Below are 15,857 nucleotides of genomic sequence, written 5' to 3'. Positions count from 1 at the left end.
ATGTTAAAATCAGTTAGGATCCACTCCAAAGTAAACCCAGAGGAAAATGCCAAAGGGAGCTTTACTTGGATTAGAAAATACCAAGATGCCCCTGTGCAATTATACAAATATAAACCATTTAAAAATAAGAAATCACAGTTTTATCTATTTTAACAATATCAGGTAAAGAAAACTAAGCAGAAGACAGATCAGTAGGGTTTGCTGTCGCAGTCTGCTTGTTATTTTTCAGCTGTTGTCTTATTCTCCATGCCCATCCCAGAAATTTCGCTATGACTATTACAATTACCTCTTGGGTACTAGACTTTAGTATTTTTAGGGCAGTCGTACTGAACCTGGTACCAAGCTTCTGACAGGTTTTAGCCACGTCCTTCTAGGAGAACAATATGCTGGGCACACAAAAAATATGTGGGAAGTAGTTTCATCCATATTTTTACAAAATAAACATTTACTGTCTAGGGTCGAGTACCATGATTTTGTAAAAGCTTTGGTGGGTAATGATCCTACCCTGAACTGGAAATAACATTTCCTATCCAGTGGCTTAGCAAGAAAATCCCAGAATTCTTCGTAATGTGGATCCAGCTTATGTTCCAGGAAGGCACTGGTCAATGATATAGCCCCAGAATGTCTCAGTATACCTGATCTAATCATTGACCAGTACGCATCCTTATATTTATTTTTTGACAGAAATGGATTGCGGGCCGGATCATCCCATAACTGTCTCATGCCCATGTCCACCAGGGATCTTTTAACCTGCTGTAACCAGCTGATCTTATGGGAATTAACATTTCCTTTCATATCCAGAAGGGCTGTGGCATAGTGGGCTAATTCCGGAGTAGACCATAGCCTTCTCCAGTAAGCCAATGGTTTATATCTTGCAACCTCTGTAAACTGATGGCAAAACAAATCAGAATATAAGGGAATTAGGGGGGTATTCTGAGGGAGGCCTGTCAGACCCCTCAAGAAGTTGTTTTGGGCCTGAGTTAATACAGACAAGTTTTCGAACCCCCACAATTCTGCCCCATATAAGATGGATGCCATAGCTTTGGCCTGATAGATCTGAAGTGCGGGGCCTATTGGCTTTGTTTGGCAAAGCCTATGTTCTTTCAAAATCACCCCTGCTATTTGTGAATGTTTGAGTGCCATTAGTTTTATTTGGGGCTTCCAATCCATTTTTCGATTAATGGTTACTCCTAAGTACGTGAATATGTCAGTTTGTTCGAGGGGCTCATTATTCATTAGAACTCTTGACTTTATAACTTTATGGTTATATTATTAAGTCACCACTAGTTATTCCTTGTAGCTCACAAGGTATAGTACATGGTATTTTACAAGTAGGCTAGGTACAAATTTAGGGCCAGATGTATGACTGTCTTCAATGGTCGCAAATGGGAAATTAAATTGTTAAAAAGGGTCTTAGCATGTACCTAACCTATTTTGCAAGTCGGTAACCTGGGATCCAGCGCCAATACCAATAATTGTTCAGGGATCGATACTCCACAAATCGCTACAATGGCCCATACACATTCACCCAGTATCCCTGATGCGCTGGGGTCAATTTGTTTTCTTCATCTCTTATTTCTTTCATAAACATCCTAAACATCTGATAAAAATTCTACTATTGATATCAACTCTTCCTCTACTTGGACCAATTCATTGAATAAAAGATGGTAATGATAAGACACTAATTTCACCAAACATTTGTCAAATTAATCACAGCTCTCTGTAAAGTTCATAAGTGAGTTTTATTTTAGGATTCAAGGTAAATGCTCATCTGGATTCGGTCGCAATTACAAACATCAAACCTCACGACCAGAGAAATTATGGAATTTACATTGACTCAATCTGCAACGACATTATGCAATGAAGGAGTCAATAGAGTAAGAGACAAAAGGGTTCAGCAGAATGATTATGCCAAACAATATATACCTAATAGAGGAACAGATGAAGAGACAACTGGTTCATCATAAAATAATGCATATTAATATATTTTTGACAGAGTGGATAGGTGGAGAAACAAAGGTTTCAGAGATAAATGCATTAATGCTAAGAATGACATAGGCTAGATACAAACCTATTGGTCTGTACGAAAACCACCCCCTGGACCCAGGAGATTTAGGAGGTTCCCCAAAAGGTCATCAGGAAACCCAGGAAATCTCAGTCAGGAATAGGACAGGCTAAAAAAAAAACAGCTAGGCCTCTCTGCAAACCGACGGACAGGGACTCATCTCCCCCTTCTGTCCTGCCAGCCAAAGCTCTAACCCACACCCCTAAAGGCACCCCAGATATACCCTAGAAGTGATATGACCAGCCCACTAATGTTGCATTCTTCACTCAACTCACACAGGGATTGGTGGGTTTTGAGGGGTGGCATGGTCACGCCACTATGACTTCGCATTTAATTGTGTAAGAAGGTTCACATGGTCCAAATTTTAGTTTATTCATGCGTTCCCCATATATTGATACGTTTTATTACAATTTTCATTCATCAGTCAATATTTTAAGCAAAGCACGTTCCTTCACTCCTTCATGTCATCTGCGATGCTCAGCACATCTTGCTGGTCTCATGTCAGAACAGACTTGCTCTGAGGAAACTTCCCCCTCCCAGTTATGTCAATCTTTAAAAATGGAGGCTTCATTCAGCATGCTAAAGTAAATGAAAACAAACATTTATTAATTATAGGATAATGAAACCTTCACTGTTTTCCACCCACCTTGCATTATTTCGCCATTAACGTTACCTAGCATAAACCTAGTTCAAAAGCGGCACTAATAATTCACTTTTAAAGCAGGGTGCAACGTGCAGAGCACTGATATACGTGCGGCCTACTCATGCAACTTCTTTGTTTACTTTCAAAACGCCAGGTTATTACCATATTATTCATTTCCGTGTTATTTCAGGCATGCGCAAAGCAATTCCCCTATGTTTATGTGGGTGTATGTTAGATGTTATCACATCTACTTACTGTTAGTATATATTATGGGGGTACTCGATTTGAGCAGGTTTCATTTATGCGAAACCTGTTCCATCAATACCCCTCTCTGATGGCTTTCATTTCTTCCAACTCTATCTCTTCTCTTGTTCTCTTTCTTGCTCTTCTTTTATTCTTCAACTCTGTTATTTCTTTTCTTTCTCCTCTCCACTTACAACATTTATATGCTGTTATTATTACTAAAGCTATTATTACTATTGAGACTATTGGCATTATTATTTTCCCTAATAGACTACTTCCAAAAGTATAAAAACAATTACTTATTGAGGAGAAACTCTTTCCAAGTTTCTCCCAAACACCGTCGACCTCCAGTTGGTTCAAATCCGTATGTAACTTAGTAATATTCTTTATATATCCCTCAAATCCTTTACTTTTATCTGGGATGTAGGTGCAGCGATGTTGGACTTTCAACATTCCACAGACTCCACACTCTTTTGTCAAAAAAATATCAAGGGCAAGTCGATTTTGCAAAACTATCGATCTGATTGCAACCATTTCCGTGTCAATCATCAAAAAACCATCAGCAGTATCTGCAGACAATCGATCAACCCCTGTGGACAATTTTTGAATTTTTTGAGACTTCAGAACGACTCCATACTGAGGGTATCAGTGCACCAAAAATATCACCTACTATTTCTGAAATACTCGCTCTTTTGTTACATGTTAGTCCTTACTCTATTTCATTCAGTTTGTGTTTGCTTTGGTCCATGTGATACACCTCAGGAAAGACAATAGCAAAATAGAAACTTCCATACCAATGTGCAGGCAACCTACAATATGCTTTCTTGACACACATATAATAAACTCCGGGAAAGACAGGATCGGTTCCACCCTTCAATCCCCAACCTCCAGTTATTTGAAAGGTATGCTCACATTCACTTGAACCAATAAAGTAGTTATTATAATTGGTCTTAGTTCTAACCAGACAAATCTTCCCTTTCTGTGACCAGTCCGGAGACATTGCAGCATATTTTTCGTCCTTTTAATAATTTCCTTCCCTAAAGTCCCATGGTGGTATTCAGGACTTTTGTTCAACAGCTTTCTTTTGGAAACTTTTTCTTCTACTTTCTAGCATTTCTACGAATACCTTTTCTTCAACCCTTAAACTGCGTTTTAAATTATTCTTATAGGCAAATTCTATGTCTAAATTTTTAGTAATATGAACAAATTCACCCATATATCATGCATTCTTAGCACTAAACACCTTATTCAATTCTTTAATAACAGGAATTTCAGAAAATACTAAATCTATATTGGAGTAATGATACTCCAGTTTCCCTGTTACATAGAATAGGCTGGTAAGTACACTACAAGACACACCATAAGTTAACAGAATGTGGTGATATGTTACTCATTCGGAAACAGACAAAGGCAGTTGCATGCACACATAACAGTCACTCACATTCATAGTTTCTACATACTCATAAAGTAACTTGTTAAATACATTTAACAAGAAATCACTAATTGATTTATCATAATGGAGAATGCTTCTATTGAAGGGTACTATTTTAGTATTTGGAGTTTTGTTAGTAACATCATTCATTCTTCCTCTTGTTACATCATTAGTAGTAGTTCATTTGTAAGTTACCATTAGTATGGGCATAAGGATAGTTAATAGTATCCACATAAATGTTAATAACAAGACACTACATAAGCAAGCTTTAATACACGTACGTTTTAAACTAGATTTTGGAAGTTTAGTCACTTCTGCTTCAACCATTTTGTCTCTATAAAAATATAAAAAATGTAGCTATGCCTCTAAATTTCTAAAAGATAAAGGAAATAAATAGTAGTGTAAATCCTTCACTTCAAGGCTTTTTTCTTTAACCCCTTTCTTTTTAAATCTTTTTCTTTAGTCTGTTTTGAATTTTTATTTCATTTGCATCACCAAGGTTGCACCTTCTCCCGCTATGTTCTTCTCCGCAGCAGCAAATACTCTTCTGCAACTTCTCTCAGAAGGGGTATCCGACCATGTGGAGACCTCGTCAGCTACATCTTGCAGCTTTGTCCCACTAGGACAGACTAAGGGCCATATTATCAAGAACGGAGATAACATTATCGCCGCTTTAGCGGCAGGAAACTGCCGCTAAAGCGGCGATAAGGGGCTTGATAATATGTCCTAGAGAATACCAATAGAAGCCCAGGTTTGTGGTCCCTCACACCAGAACCTGGGCTTCTCTTGGAATTCTCTAGGGCATATTATCAAGCCCCTTAATGCCGCTTTAGCAGCAGCTTCCTGCCGCTAAAGCGGCGATAATGTTATAGCCATTCTTGATAATATGGCCCTAAATCCATATGAAGAAATCGTCACAGAGACTTTGTCCAGCAGCTCCACGACAATGGCGCCTCCTACTGCAACACTGCTGGCTGTCTTGTTCTGCTGAACTTTACCTTCTCAAACATTTTTCTTTGAAATTTCCTCTAAGTACGAACGTAAGAGGAGACTGTGCCCAATCCACTTTTTGTGTCCCCTCCATCGCGTTCAGCTTTATCTTTTGACTTTGCCCTGGTCTTACTTGCCTAGATATCTAAGGTTGGTGCTTTGATCTTTTAGGTGCTTATTTCTTCTTTAAAAACTCAGACATCTGGTTCTACTGATTGTATTTTTGTTGTTGTGGTGTTCTATAATTTATTAAAATTTGCTACATTTACTAAATTGGTGTGGGATCTTACTTATGTTCTGTTTTTATTTTATTTGCTTTACTTTATCACTGTGGGCTGTATACATACTTCACACATTGCCTCAAAACTAAGACTGACTGCTTTTGTGGCAAGCTACCAGAGGGTTAAACACTGGTTCATTTTGTGAGTTTTTGTGGTTGTCCCTCACAAGGATTGTGGTTGTTGTTTGAGGAAAGCCCCCCTCCCCCCAAATGAATAACCCAATTTATCACACAGTATTTGAGCTCAGGTCGAAATTACCGTAACCTTTGACTGGATTTAAGTGGTTTGTAAGTGTATTACTTGCTGTATACTTGCATCAACACCAGTGACTAATTCAATTTCTTACAACTGTAATATGAGATTCTAATTGTCTCTGTGGGATGACTTAGTAGTGGGGCCTATGTCTGCATAGAATTATAAAGGCGCTTTATGAAACCTTTGTTGGTTTTGATAGTAAGAATGAGGAGAAGTGGAGGTTCTAGATGAAATATGGGGAATGTAACTTTTCAGGCTGTGTTCAGTCTGTATTAAAGGAATGGCACCAGTGGGGTGCATGCAACAGTGCTACCAAGATTGTGTTGCAGAATAAAAGTGCCATCTAGAAATATGTTTATAAAGTTATTCAGCTCAAGTGTATTTAAAATACTCAAAGATTGTCTTCACAAGCTGCAGAGGTTGAAGTAGAAGACAGCCTGGGGAGTAATTAAGATTTAATTGGGTTTTTAAGCTGCAATTTAATCCTCTCATATTATTATCATGAAGGTGATAGTGTCAAATTGAGCTAGCTTGTTAATCATCTTTTTGTATAGCATGGCTTTGAGAGAATTTGGAGATTTTGAATAGTGGGTCCTAAAAGGAGAATTGGAGTACCAATAGTGGGCATCTTGTCTTTGGGCACAAGGGTAGTAAAGTGTCAAACCTGGGACATGAATGCCTCCCTAGTCGCAAGGCAAGGTAAACACTTTCCAGGTAAGTTATGGTTGCTTGCAGGCCCAAGCAATCTTAACTAGCAAGGACCATATAACAGTAAACAGCTGTTTGGCAAGAGGTAATGGAGTACTGTTGAAGAGATATACAATTTTCAGAGGGACAAATTCATCTTCCTCCATGCTACCCTGCACGCCAAGGATAAAGAGAAGATCAACAATCGTTTTACATGAGTGTCGAGCTATGTAATAGCTACACTGTCATTGTCTATAATAATGGAAATAGGACCCTGATTGATTCATATACTAATATATGTTACTGAGTTAGTGCATAAGTAGGTAGTCTAGTGGGCATTCCTGAGTGACAAGTGGAGGAGAAAGATGAGAAATGTGTTCCTGTGTATGTTGAGACCCGACATGAAACAAAGTTTTACATATTCCCTAATAATGGGGGAGAGGTAGTCCCTGGGGTTACAACTGTACCTCACCATATCATCAGCTCATAATGATATAAGCAGGCTCCAGTCAATGAGAATTAGGGCATTATGTGGGTAGACTTGCCCTAATCTGCATGTAAGGGGCTCCAATGCTAAGGCAAATGGAACTTGTGGGAGAGAGCACCGCATCTAGTCCCATGGGCGCAGGGTTGGAGATTGAGCCATTCATACTAAAGCAGAGGAGACAATATAGAGTAGCTGTATCCAGCTAATAAAAGACTTCTGCAATTCCACTGTCTGCATTATGGCCAATAAAAGTCCTACTCCAGCGTATTGATTACCTTGGTTGAATCTGACAGTACCACTGGGGCCTCAAGACATAGGTTGGTCTTGTTGGAGTAGCGTCAAATTGCTTGGGCAGCACTAAATGTGGGGATAGTGATCATAACCTATTTGCCTCTGTTTTCTCAAGTGTTTTGACATCTGTGTTGATGAGAGATAGTGATTGGTAGAATTCCCAGAAATGACCTGGCTCACTTAGTTTTTGCAGAGTGTTTACAAGAGCCTCCCTCCTTGTTGGAGGGAAAGCACATTTCTCACACATTCTTCCAAAAGGGTCATTAGATAAGGAGCTAATATTGGGGTACTCCTTCTATAGTTTATCTGGCATGCTCTCTGTGCCTGGCGCCTTATTACCTGGTATATTCCAGAGAGTTGCTACTGCCTCAGTGGTAATTTAGTGTGTTAGAAATTCCTGATGCCCATACCCCAGCCATACTAGAGCAATATTTTCTGGATATTCAAATATTTACTACTCCCCCGCATGAGGCTTACATTAATATTTCAGTATAGTAGAGAATAAAGGCTCACAGGATGTTTTTAGTATTGTGGCATGGCTGATCATTTTCAGAGATGATTGAGACGATTGAATTGGCCACACAAGAATGGTCGGGCATAGCCACTAGGGATCTGCCTGATCTCTTCCCCTCCCCCGTAGGTTAGTCCTAGTGTGTCCCTACCCAAATGTTTAACTTCTCTGTCCACATTGTTGTCATAGTCTGTAATTATTAGTTGCACATTGATCAGGGTCTGGGTTCTGCTAAGCCTCGAGGTCATGTATTTCATGTTTGAGGTTTTTCATGCCAATTGCAAAGGGATTTTAGTACTCTGATCTGTTTTGCTACTCAAGATCCCCCAACAACCACTTAAAATGTTTCCTATAGCATGCACAGACTGTTAGATGACACCATATTATTGCAAAAGTACTCCATTATTTTCTCTCTAAGTTTTTCTCGCAACACAGGATCAGTCAATGCTGACACTCCACGAGAAAGAAGGGCAGTGAGGTCTCAGAACCCAAGACACAAGAAGACAGAGGAGTATCCAGAGAGTCCCTTTATCAAATGCTGTACTGTCAGTGTCCATTAACTTACATCCCCTAAAGCCAGGTGGAATCCAGCTGTAACCAGGATTTATATACAGAGGATAAGAACATGTAGGATGACTGATTCTCAAAATATCCTCCAAGTCATGCGCCCCAAGAATGTCATTAAGTGCTGCAGCAGTTGCTCTACAGTTACCACACTGTATCTGTCTTTTGTAGGGTTCAGTGTTGTATTGAGCTCACCCTCTTGCAACCCACACTCAATGAGTAAGACACAGTGCTGAAGGAGTGGTGACCACAACCACTGATTTGCGGAATCAAGCCTCTGACTGGATCGAAGTAGCAGAGTGGTGAGAAAAGTGCACCCAAGTATCTCCTTGTCAACGATAGCCTCAAAGTCAAGTCGTATCTCAAAGTCAAGCTGATAAGAGTGCTAAATCTATGAGTCAAGAGTAGTTTCAGTGAACCAAGACAGTGAATCAGTGAATTACATTTCTGATCCAGAAGAACCAAGCAATGTGACCGCAGAAGAGAAGGATGACCAAGAAGTCATGAGAAAATGAGTGCAATTGTGTATGCAAAACATATCTCAAAGAATGTCAACGAGGAGACTCAGCCAACTGAACAAAGTGACAGTGACATTGAACATCTAGTAGTCAGAAGATGAAAAAGAACAGGGGTACTTAGTCAAAGGTACTCAACTCCTGAGTGGATGTACTTTGCTGAAAGAGAGCTTGTTTTGGTCTTTTATAAATTGGGTGGTAGATGGACAGTACCTGCAGAACCACTAAATAGAAGGCTATATCACAGTGAAGATTGCTTGAGTTTGCATCTTTGGACAAGTAGAAACAACAAGCAGTAACCATTCTTTTATTTTCAGCTGTACTTTTTCTAATGTGTAAAATGTAAAGAAATCATGTTAATCCTTTTGAAAATCCAACATATGTGTAATGGTGGTTATAGTGCAGATTGTCATTATTATTTTCATGATTTGTCTATAGGTTTAAGTTCCCCTGAAACTAGTCCTATCAAGTCTAACCCCAAGCCCACGCCCATTTATTCACACATAGTAGGGCAGCACAATAATGTATTTTTCAACATGCTACGAGTACACCAGTTTAATGCAGGCCAAGGACTGCTATGTGTGTAGCCATTTACCTGCATCTGTGGCAGACGATATGACTTACCACCACATTCTGCTTATTTATGGTATTTCGTATAGTATAATCCTTAGTTTGCTTTACCATGAAGGTCATTTTGAATAATATTTCTGGAATATGATCTGGTTTTATCCAAAGTGCCTATGCATAAACATGTTAAACTTGACACTGTCTGTGTCCATAGAAAAAACTCAGCTTGTCAGAAGCCCTGCTTTGTGAATTTGTACTAGGAAAACAAGAAATGGGTAAAAAACATTGGTGCCTGCATGTGATTCATCCGCGCTTATGTGCAATGGTGCACTCTGGGATGCATGGAAAGTATTAAGCAAGTGAGAATCTCTAAGGCCCTCATTATGTGTGGCCGAGTTGGAAATTTGGGGCCCGATTCACTGAACTTATCTGAGACAAAATCCTAAACTTACTACTTTTGGTATTCACAGAATGTACTTTCTTCTTTTGGTTAAACTTACTACTTTTGGTTAAACTTACTTCTTTCGGTTAAACTTACTACTTTTGGTATTCACAGAAGGCATTTAGTAGTAGCAAACTAACTTTACTACTACTGAATGCCTTCTGTGAATACCAAAAGTAGTAAGTGCCTTCTGAGAATATCAAAAGTAGTAAGTGCCTTCTGTGAATACCAGAAGTAGTAAGTTTAGGATTTTGTCTCAGATTAGTTCTGTGAATCGGGCCCTTGATATTTATTCCCTTTTTTAACATCCAAAGTGCCTGGGATCGGAATTTAAAAGGAGGTCATTATCACCTATTATAACTTGTGTCCTTCAAAATGGGCAATAACATGTGGAAGTTGGTGCTTTGGGCACCAAAACCCATGTGTATTGGTATTTACCACGCATTTTCGCCTGTAAATTCACCTGGTGAAAACTGCAACGATGTGGTGATTTCCACAAAACCTGCTGTTAAATCGTAAGCAGGTACTGGAAAAAAGGCTCACTCGTACTGAGGCCCTAACTATGGTGGGAGTGTAATTGGCCAGGGGAACCAACATAGGGCAGGGTCACCACTGGTCTAGCGGGTTGTCCTCCAAACACAGAAAACAACATAGGGATTGCTTTCAGTGCAGAACTTTACTTTGCTCCCTCGGTCAAAGCTGTGTTCATGGGCTTCCCATGCTCTGCAATAGCTTCCCTCTTCTTCAATCAAAGCATAACTTGGAATGAACAGGAGCCCCGATAATGGCGCACCTTCATTACGGCAACATTATCCACACTGGTCATCAAAAGAATCTCAACTACAAACAATAGAGTGGAGGATCAGGCAGCTAGACAGTGCCTCGATCTCTCAACAAAACCTGTCAGACCTGCTTTGAGATCACTCTATCTGTGCTTAATGGGATCAAGGATTACCTTCAAGATCCTGTGATCCATATGCAAAGCCTCCTAAAGAACGTAACACTAATCTACTTATTAAAAGTGGCACCATATTAAAGCCCTGGCAGAATACTCCATTCAACTATGGGGAACAACAAGGTTCCAAAACAGGGAAGAACACAAGCATGTATGAATAAGGAATCTCCCGAAAATGCAAGCTTTCAGGTTGACTGGTTGAGGTTGGATTGGTCATTTGTGACTTCTGGTAGTAACTGCAAAATACAGAATATGGACCCGCCATTGCATTACAATATAGATCTCTTTTGTCGTGTCCTGTTGTCCTTCCTTTCCTAGTTAATTTAATGGAATCATAAGGTGATCCTGATGGGCTGTATAACATTAGTTAAATATATCCGAAAGTCTACATGAATTGCTCTGCACAAAGTTCAGGGAATGCTATGTTCATTAATTGGAACAGGCTCAAATGTGGTGAGGAACTCGTTGAAGTAATGTGCTTTCTGTGTTCTTCTAGAAGAAGATATAGTTGAGAACCAGATGATTGGTGGGGCAACTATGACTGAGAACTACTAATAGGTCTTTGCCATGTCAAATGAGGAGTGGTCCTAATGAATAATCACATCGAACCACAGTATAGCCTTCAAAATGAAAGATAAAGCTATTTTCCTAGCCACTGTGTAAATAGGCAATTCCCATTGCTATTTATCCGACTTGTATGCTATAGTTTGTTTGGAAGACCATTTATGTTGTGAATGTTGATATGGATACCATAGTAAACACGGATTTTTTATTTATTTATTTAGTGGCCTGCAGATCGTATTAGGCGATCATCATATTAAGGAATACGAGGAGACTGAACAGTTCACGTATGCAGAAGAAACGTGTGCTCACCGTGACTTCTGTGCATATACCTTAAAAAATGACATCATGATGCTCAAACTAGCAACTCCTGCTGCCTACAATGAATATGTACAGGCGATCCCATTGGCCAGCACCTGCCCACCCACAGGAACTAACTGTCTTGTGTCTGGATGGGGAACTATTACCAGCCCTGCAGGTAGGAAACATACAATTATTGAAACCTAATCACAATCACACCTCCCTGCTAGTCTTTTGAATTCCCTTTCTATGGTTGAATAAATGCACTACTCAGAGTAGAACCCTCTTCTCATGAATTGTTGTCCAATACCATTGTCCTGAACAATATGGCCATGATTTAGAGTTTGGTGGACGGGTTACTTAGTCACAAACATGACAGATATCTCGTCCACCTTATGACAAGTGCAATATATGTAATGGGACTTGTAATAAGGCGGATTGGATATCCGTCATGTGTGTGACTCTCTACCTAACCTGCCAAACTTTAAACAAGGCCCCAAATCTCCTCTTTGTTTAGTGGGCTTAGGGGCCATGATGAACCACCATGGACATAACATTCCTAAAGTCACAATTCCTTCTAACAAGACTACCCAGACACTTCTTCTCCGCAGCACCCCTAATCACACACATCCAACGCATACACAGAACTAGATCCGGTGGATGGGCATTCTCTTTCATCGTCCCTAAAGCGCGCCACTGCCCTCCACTTCGCATCAGAGCCTCCTGCTGAAGCTGAAAACCTGGCTTTTTAATGAACCAACCTGCAATAGGAAGGGCCAGGCACACACATACTCAGTGCCAGGATGCCCTTGTGGGTGAAGGAACGTGTGCTTTACAAATACACATAACATAACATGGTGGGCTTAGGTTCTCGGTGTAGGTGAGAGCGGATATTTACTCCTCACCATCTTCACACATCTCCAGACACTATTACTGTTTACAAATGGTGTACATTTAGCCAGCCTGATGTTGCAATACTTCAATTCAAATTAACTGTCCTACTTCTTTGCATTTAGAAACTTACCCTGATGTCCTACAGTGTTTGAATGTGACCGTAGTTTCGGAAGAAGTCTGTGCTGCCGCGTTCCCTGAAGATGTCATTTCCGATGGGATGCTGTGCGCAGGCGTGATGGAGGGCGGGAAGGACTCATGTCAGGTATGATACAGGCTCATGAACAACTTTTAGGAGTTCCTTCAAATGTCTCATTTATTGTGCCCACAATTGATTTAAACACCAGAACACAAGTCCTGGTAAAACACACGAGATTTAATTGTGGCAAAGCATACGTCTTGTACATTGGTGTTTCATGTAGGTATAGAGATGACAGCTGAAAATCCGTAGAACCAATATTGGGGAAAAGTACTCCTTTCTCAGTGTTTAGAAGTCCTTTCTGAAATAAATCGACAGTGGGGTGTTGGCTTATTATAGGCTAGCATAAACAATAGGCAGAACTAAAAAAGCTATCTTGGAGGTGTTGATTGGGTGAGGCAAGTTGGCTGCATGCTAGAGAAGATCTGGGGCTGGGCTTACCTCTGCTTATTGTAGGGCCCGACTCCACAAAATTGAAACAGGAAGTAGGGCAAGCCGCTACCGACCTGTAAGCGAGCATGGAGATTATGCCTATAAAATAAAAAGACTGAGATTGAACTCAAACTCGAACACTTTATTAGATTTAGTCGCAGTAAATCATAGAAGTGCATGGTCATAAAATGCATCAGTCAATTAAAAACATTTTAAAACAGAAACTCATATCACAAATCAGAATGAAACACCCTTGCCAAGAACCATGATGCATAAAAGCAAACATGAAGACTGGATAAAAATTGCAAATATAACAAAGCTGGCCGTACTTGAGTAAAATCCACTTACAGTGATAGGGGTTGAAAATAATTATGTCGTAGATTTGGAAATTTAGGACACATAAAAACTATTTGTAACGTATTCAATGCAACGCCCATTTCACATGTTCGTTTCGGAAGGTCTGAGGGTCTGTGCCATCCTACTAACAACTGGGGAAATACACTCAGTTGGAAGTTGGGCAATAAACCCCTGTCTGTGCAAAACTGGCATATGTAAAGTCAAATACAACTCTAGTTTACTCATGGATTGTATCATAACATAATGAGCACCAGATGTTTTAGACAACATGCATTCAGTTCATATTTCTTTTGCTCTAAATGCTTCCTTGACCCACACAACATCTGACCTACCGTGATTCAACCCAATGCCGTTACCACCTGCTGCCACTCAGGCGGGCACCTGGGTAAGGTGGAAGACCTAGCCATACAACGCCTGTACCGAGAAAGACACTGGCTTATCACAATGGACCGCTGCGGGCTGGAAGCCAGCATCCCTCTAAGGATACAGTGAATCTGCCATAGATCGTCGCACAACAGAGCCCGACAGCAATTGTGGGGGCAGCAGGGGAGTGGCCTAACGGACACACGGATGAGATACAGCCTAGCACACACTGCGTGATCTGACAAGGCAGGCCGGCAGCGTGGAAACCTAGGCCCACTGAGATCAATCGACAATCATCGAATGTTTGACAGATCATCTTTATCAAGGCGACCTTCGGGTGAAAGTCTGCTCTGACTTTATCTGATATGAAAACAGAACCTTGTCCTGCAAACATGCATACATTTTAGAAGAGGAAAGCGGGAGGTTTTAAACAAATATTCAGGAGAATACATTAATCCCACTGACTACTCTTGAAGCAGGACTTTTTTAGGTGGGGGATCTTCCAAAATAAATCCATTGTTGGCATAAAAAATTGAGAGTCTCCCACCAGAATCATGTCTAATGGCAGGCCCGCCTCTGCATCATCCTCCAAACAATGCTCCTGGACCGCCACAACTAAAAGCCAATAGTGCGCTCTAGGGCTGAAACATGAGCGTAAGAGCAGTGTTTCTACGGCCGAAGTGCCAGAGCTGGAAACTTTAGTGTGGAACAGTACCCACACAGACTTTGGTAGTAACTTGAGCAGGCGCCCCATGGTATGCAGCAGCAGTAGCGCAATGCAACATAATGCCCTGCAGAATGTGATGAGAGGCCTCTGAGTCTCACATATCTCAGACATCTCACAGACTTAAAAAGAGCCCCCCTGAACATTCGGGGTACCCTGAAGTATTGAAGGACCCCCGTGCCACAGGGCCTACAGTGGCCTGGGTAGCAGAGGCAGTATTAGAAAGGAGAGTCCTGTAATCTTGCAAAGAGATGGGTGACCTATTCTACTACTCTGCTTACAGAGGCTTGTCAGGCCCTGAATTGGAAGAACTGTTTTCACAGATGCCCCAAAAGACAGGATGTTAGACTTGCTATCCTTGGCGTCATTTCCCCTGACTTTTTGCCTCTACCTCCTGCATTTTTGATGCTGTGATGGATTTCGTTTTTGCCGGCTTAGATGATTTGGGAACTTTGCCACTGCAGATCAGTGTCAAACTCCAAGTGCTCCCTGTCTAAATTGTATTATGATTGGCTAACCATGATTGGCGTATTTGATTTACTAGTAAGTCCCTAGTAAAGTGCACTGAGTGTGCCGGGGCCTGTAAATCAAATGTTACTCGTAGGCCTGCACACTGGTTGTGCCACCCACATACATAGTCTTTTCAAATGTGACTCAGACCTGCTACAGGCTGTGTGACTGGAAATCAAACCATTGCCTCTCCTTCCAGTAAGGAACTGGCACATCATCTCCCCTACGTAGCGGTAAGGAACCGACCCATCACATTCCCTGGCAGTGAGGAACCGACGCATCACCTGCCCTGGGAGTAAGGAGCAGACATATTGCTTTGCTTTCCTGGTGCCTCACCTCCCCTGCACCTGTATTGCCTTTAAACTTTGACTCTTCCAAGATACTGTCCAGGTATAATAATGCATCCATAGATTTATATGAACCAAACTTTAACAAAGTGATATCTTTACATGTGTAAGTTGGATTTTTGTTGTTTTGGTCTTGTTTTATTCAGATAAATATTGGCTATTTTTCTAAACTAGTGTGGACTTATTTTGTAGTGTTTTCACTGTGTTACTATGTGTGTATGTACAAATTCTTTACACACTGCTTC

The 15,857-nt window shown here is 40.7% G+C and overlaps 1 protein-coding gene across 1 annotated transcript in view; it reads left to right on the top strand.

The window, feature by feature from the left end:
- Positions 1–15,857, top strand: part of LOC146809259 (trypsin-like) — a 148,740-nt gene that overhangs the window by 81,152 nt on the left and 51,731 nt on the right. Inside the window, exons 3-4 of the mRNA XM_085616081.1 lie at positions 11,714–11,967; positions 12,806–12,945. Coding sequence (XP_085472207.1) covers positions 11,714–11,967; positions 12,806–12,945 — 394 coding nt within the window. The remainder of the gene's footprint in view (positions 1–11,713; positions 11,968–12,805; positions 12,946–15,857) is intronic.

The sequence above is a fragment of the Triturus cristatus genome, chromosome 7 (genome assembly GCF_964204655.1).
Source record: "Triturus cristatus chromosome 7, aTriCri1.1, whole genome shotgun sequence".
NCBI lineage: Eukaryota > Metazoa > Chordata > Amphibia > Caudata > Salamandridae > Triturus > Triturus cristatus.
This window is presented reverse-complemented; position numbering and strand designations above follow the sequence as displayed.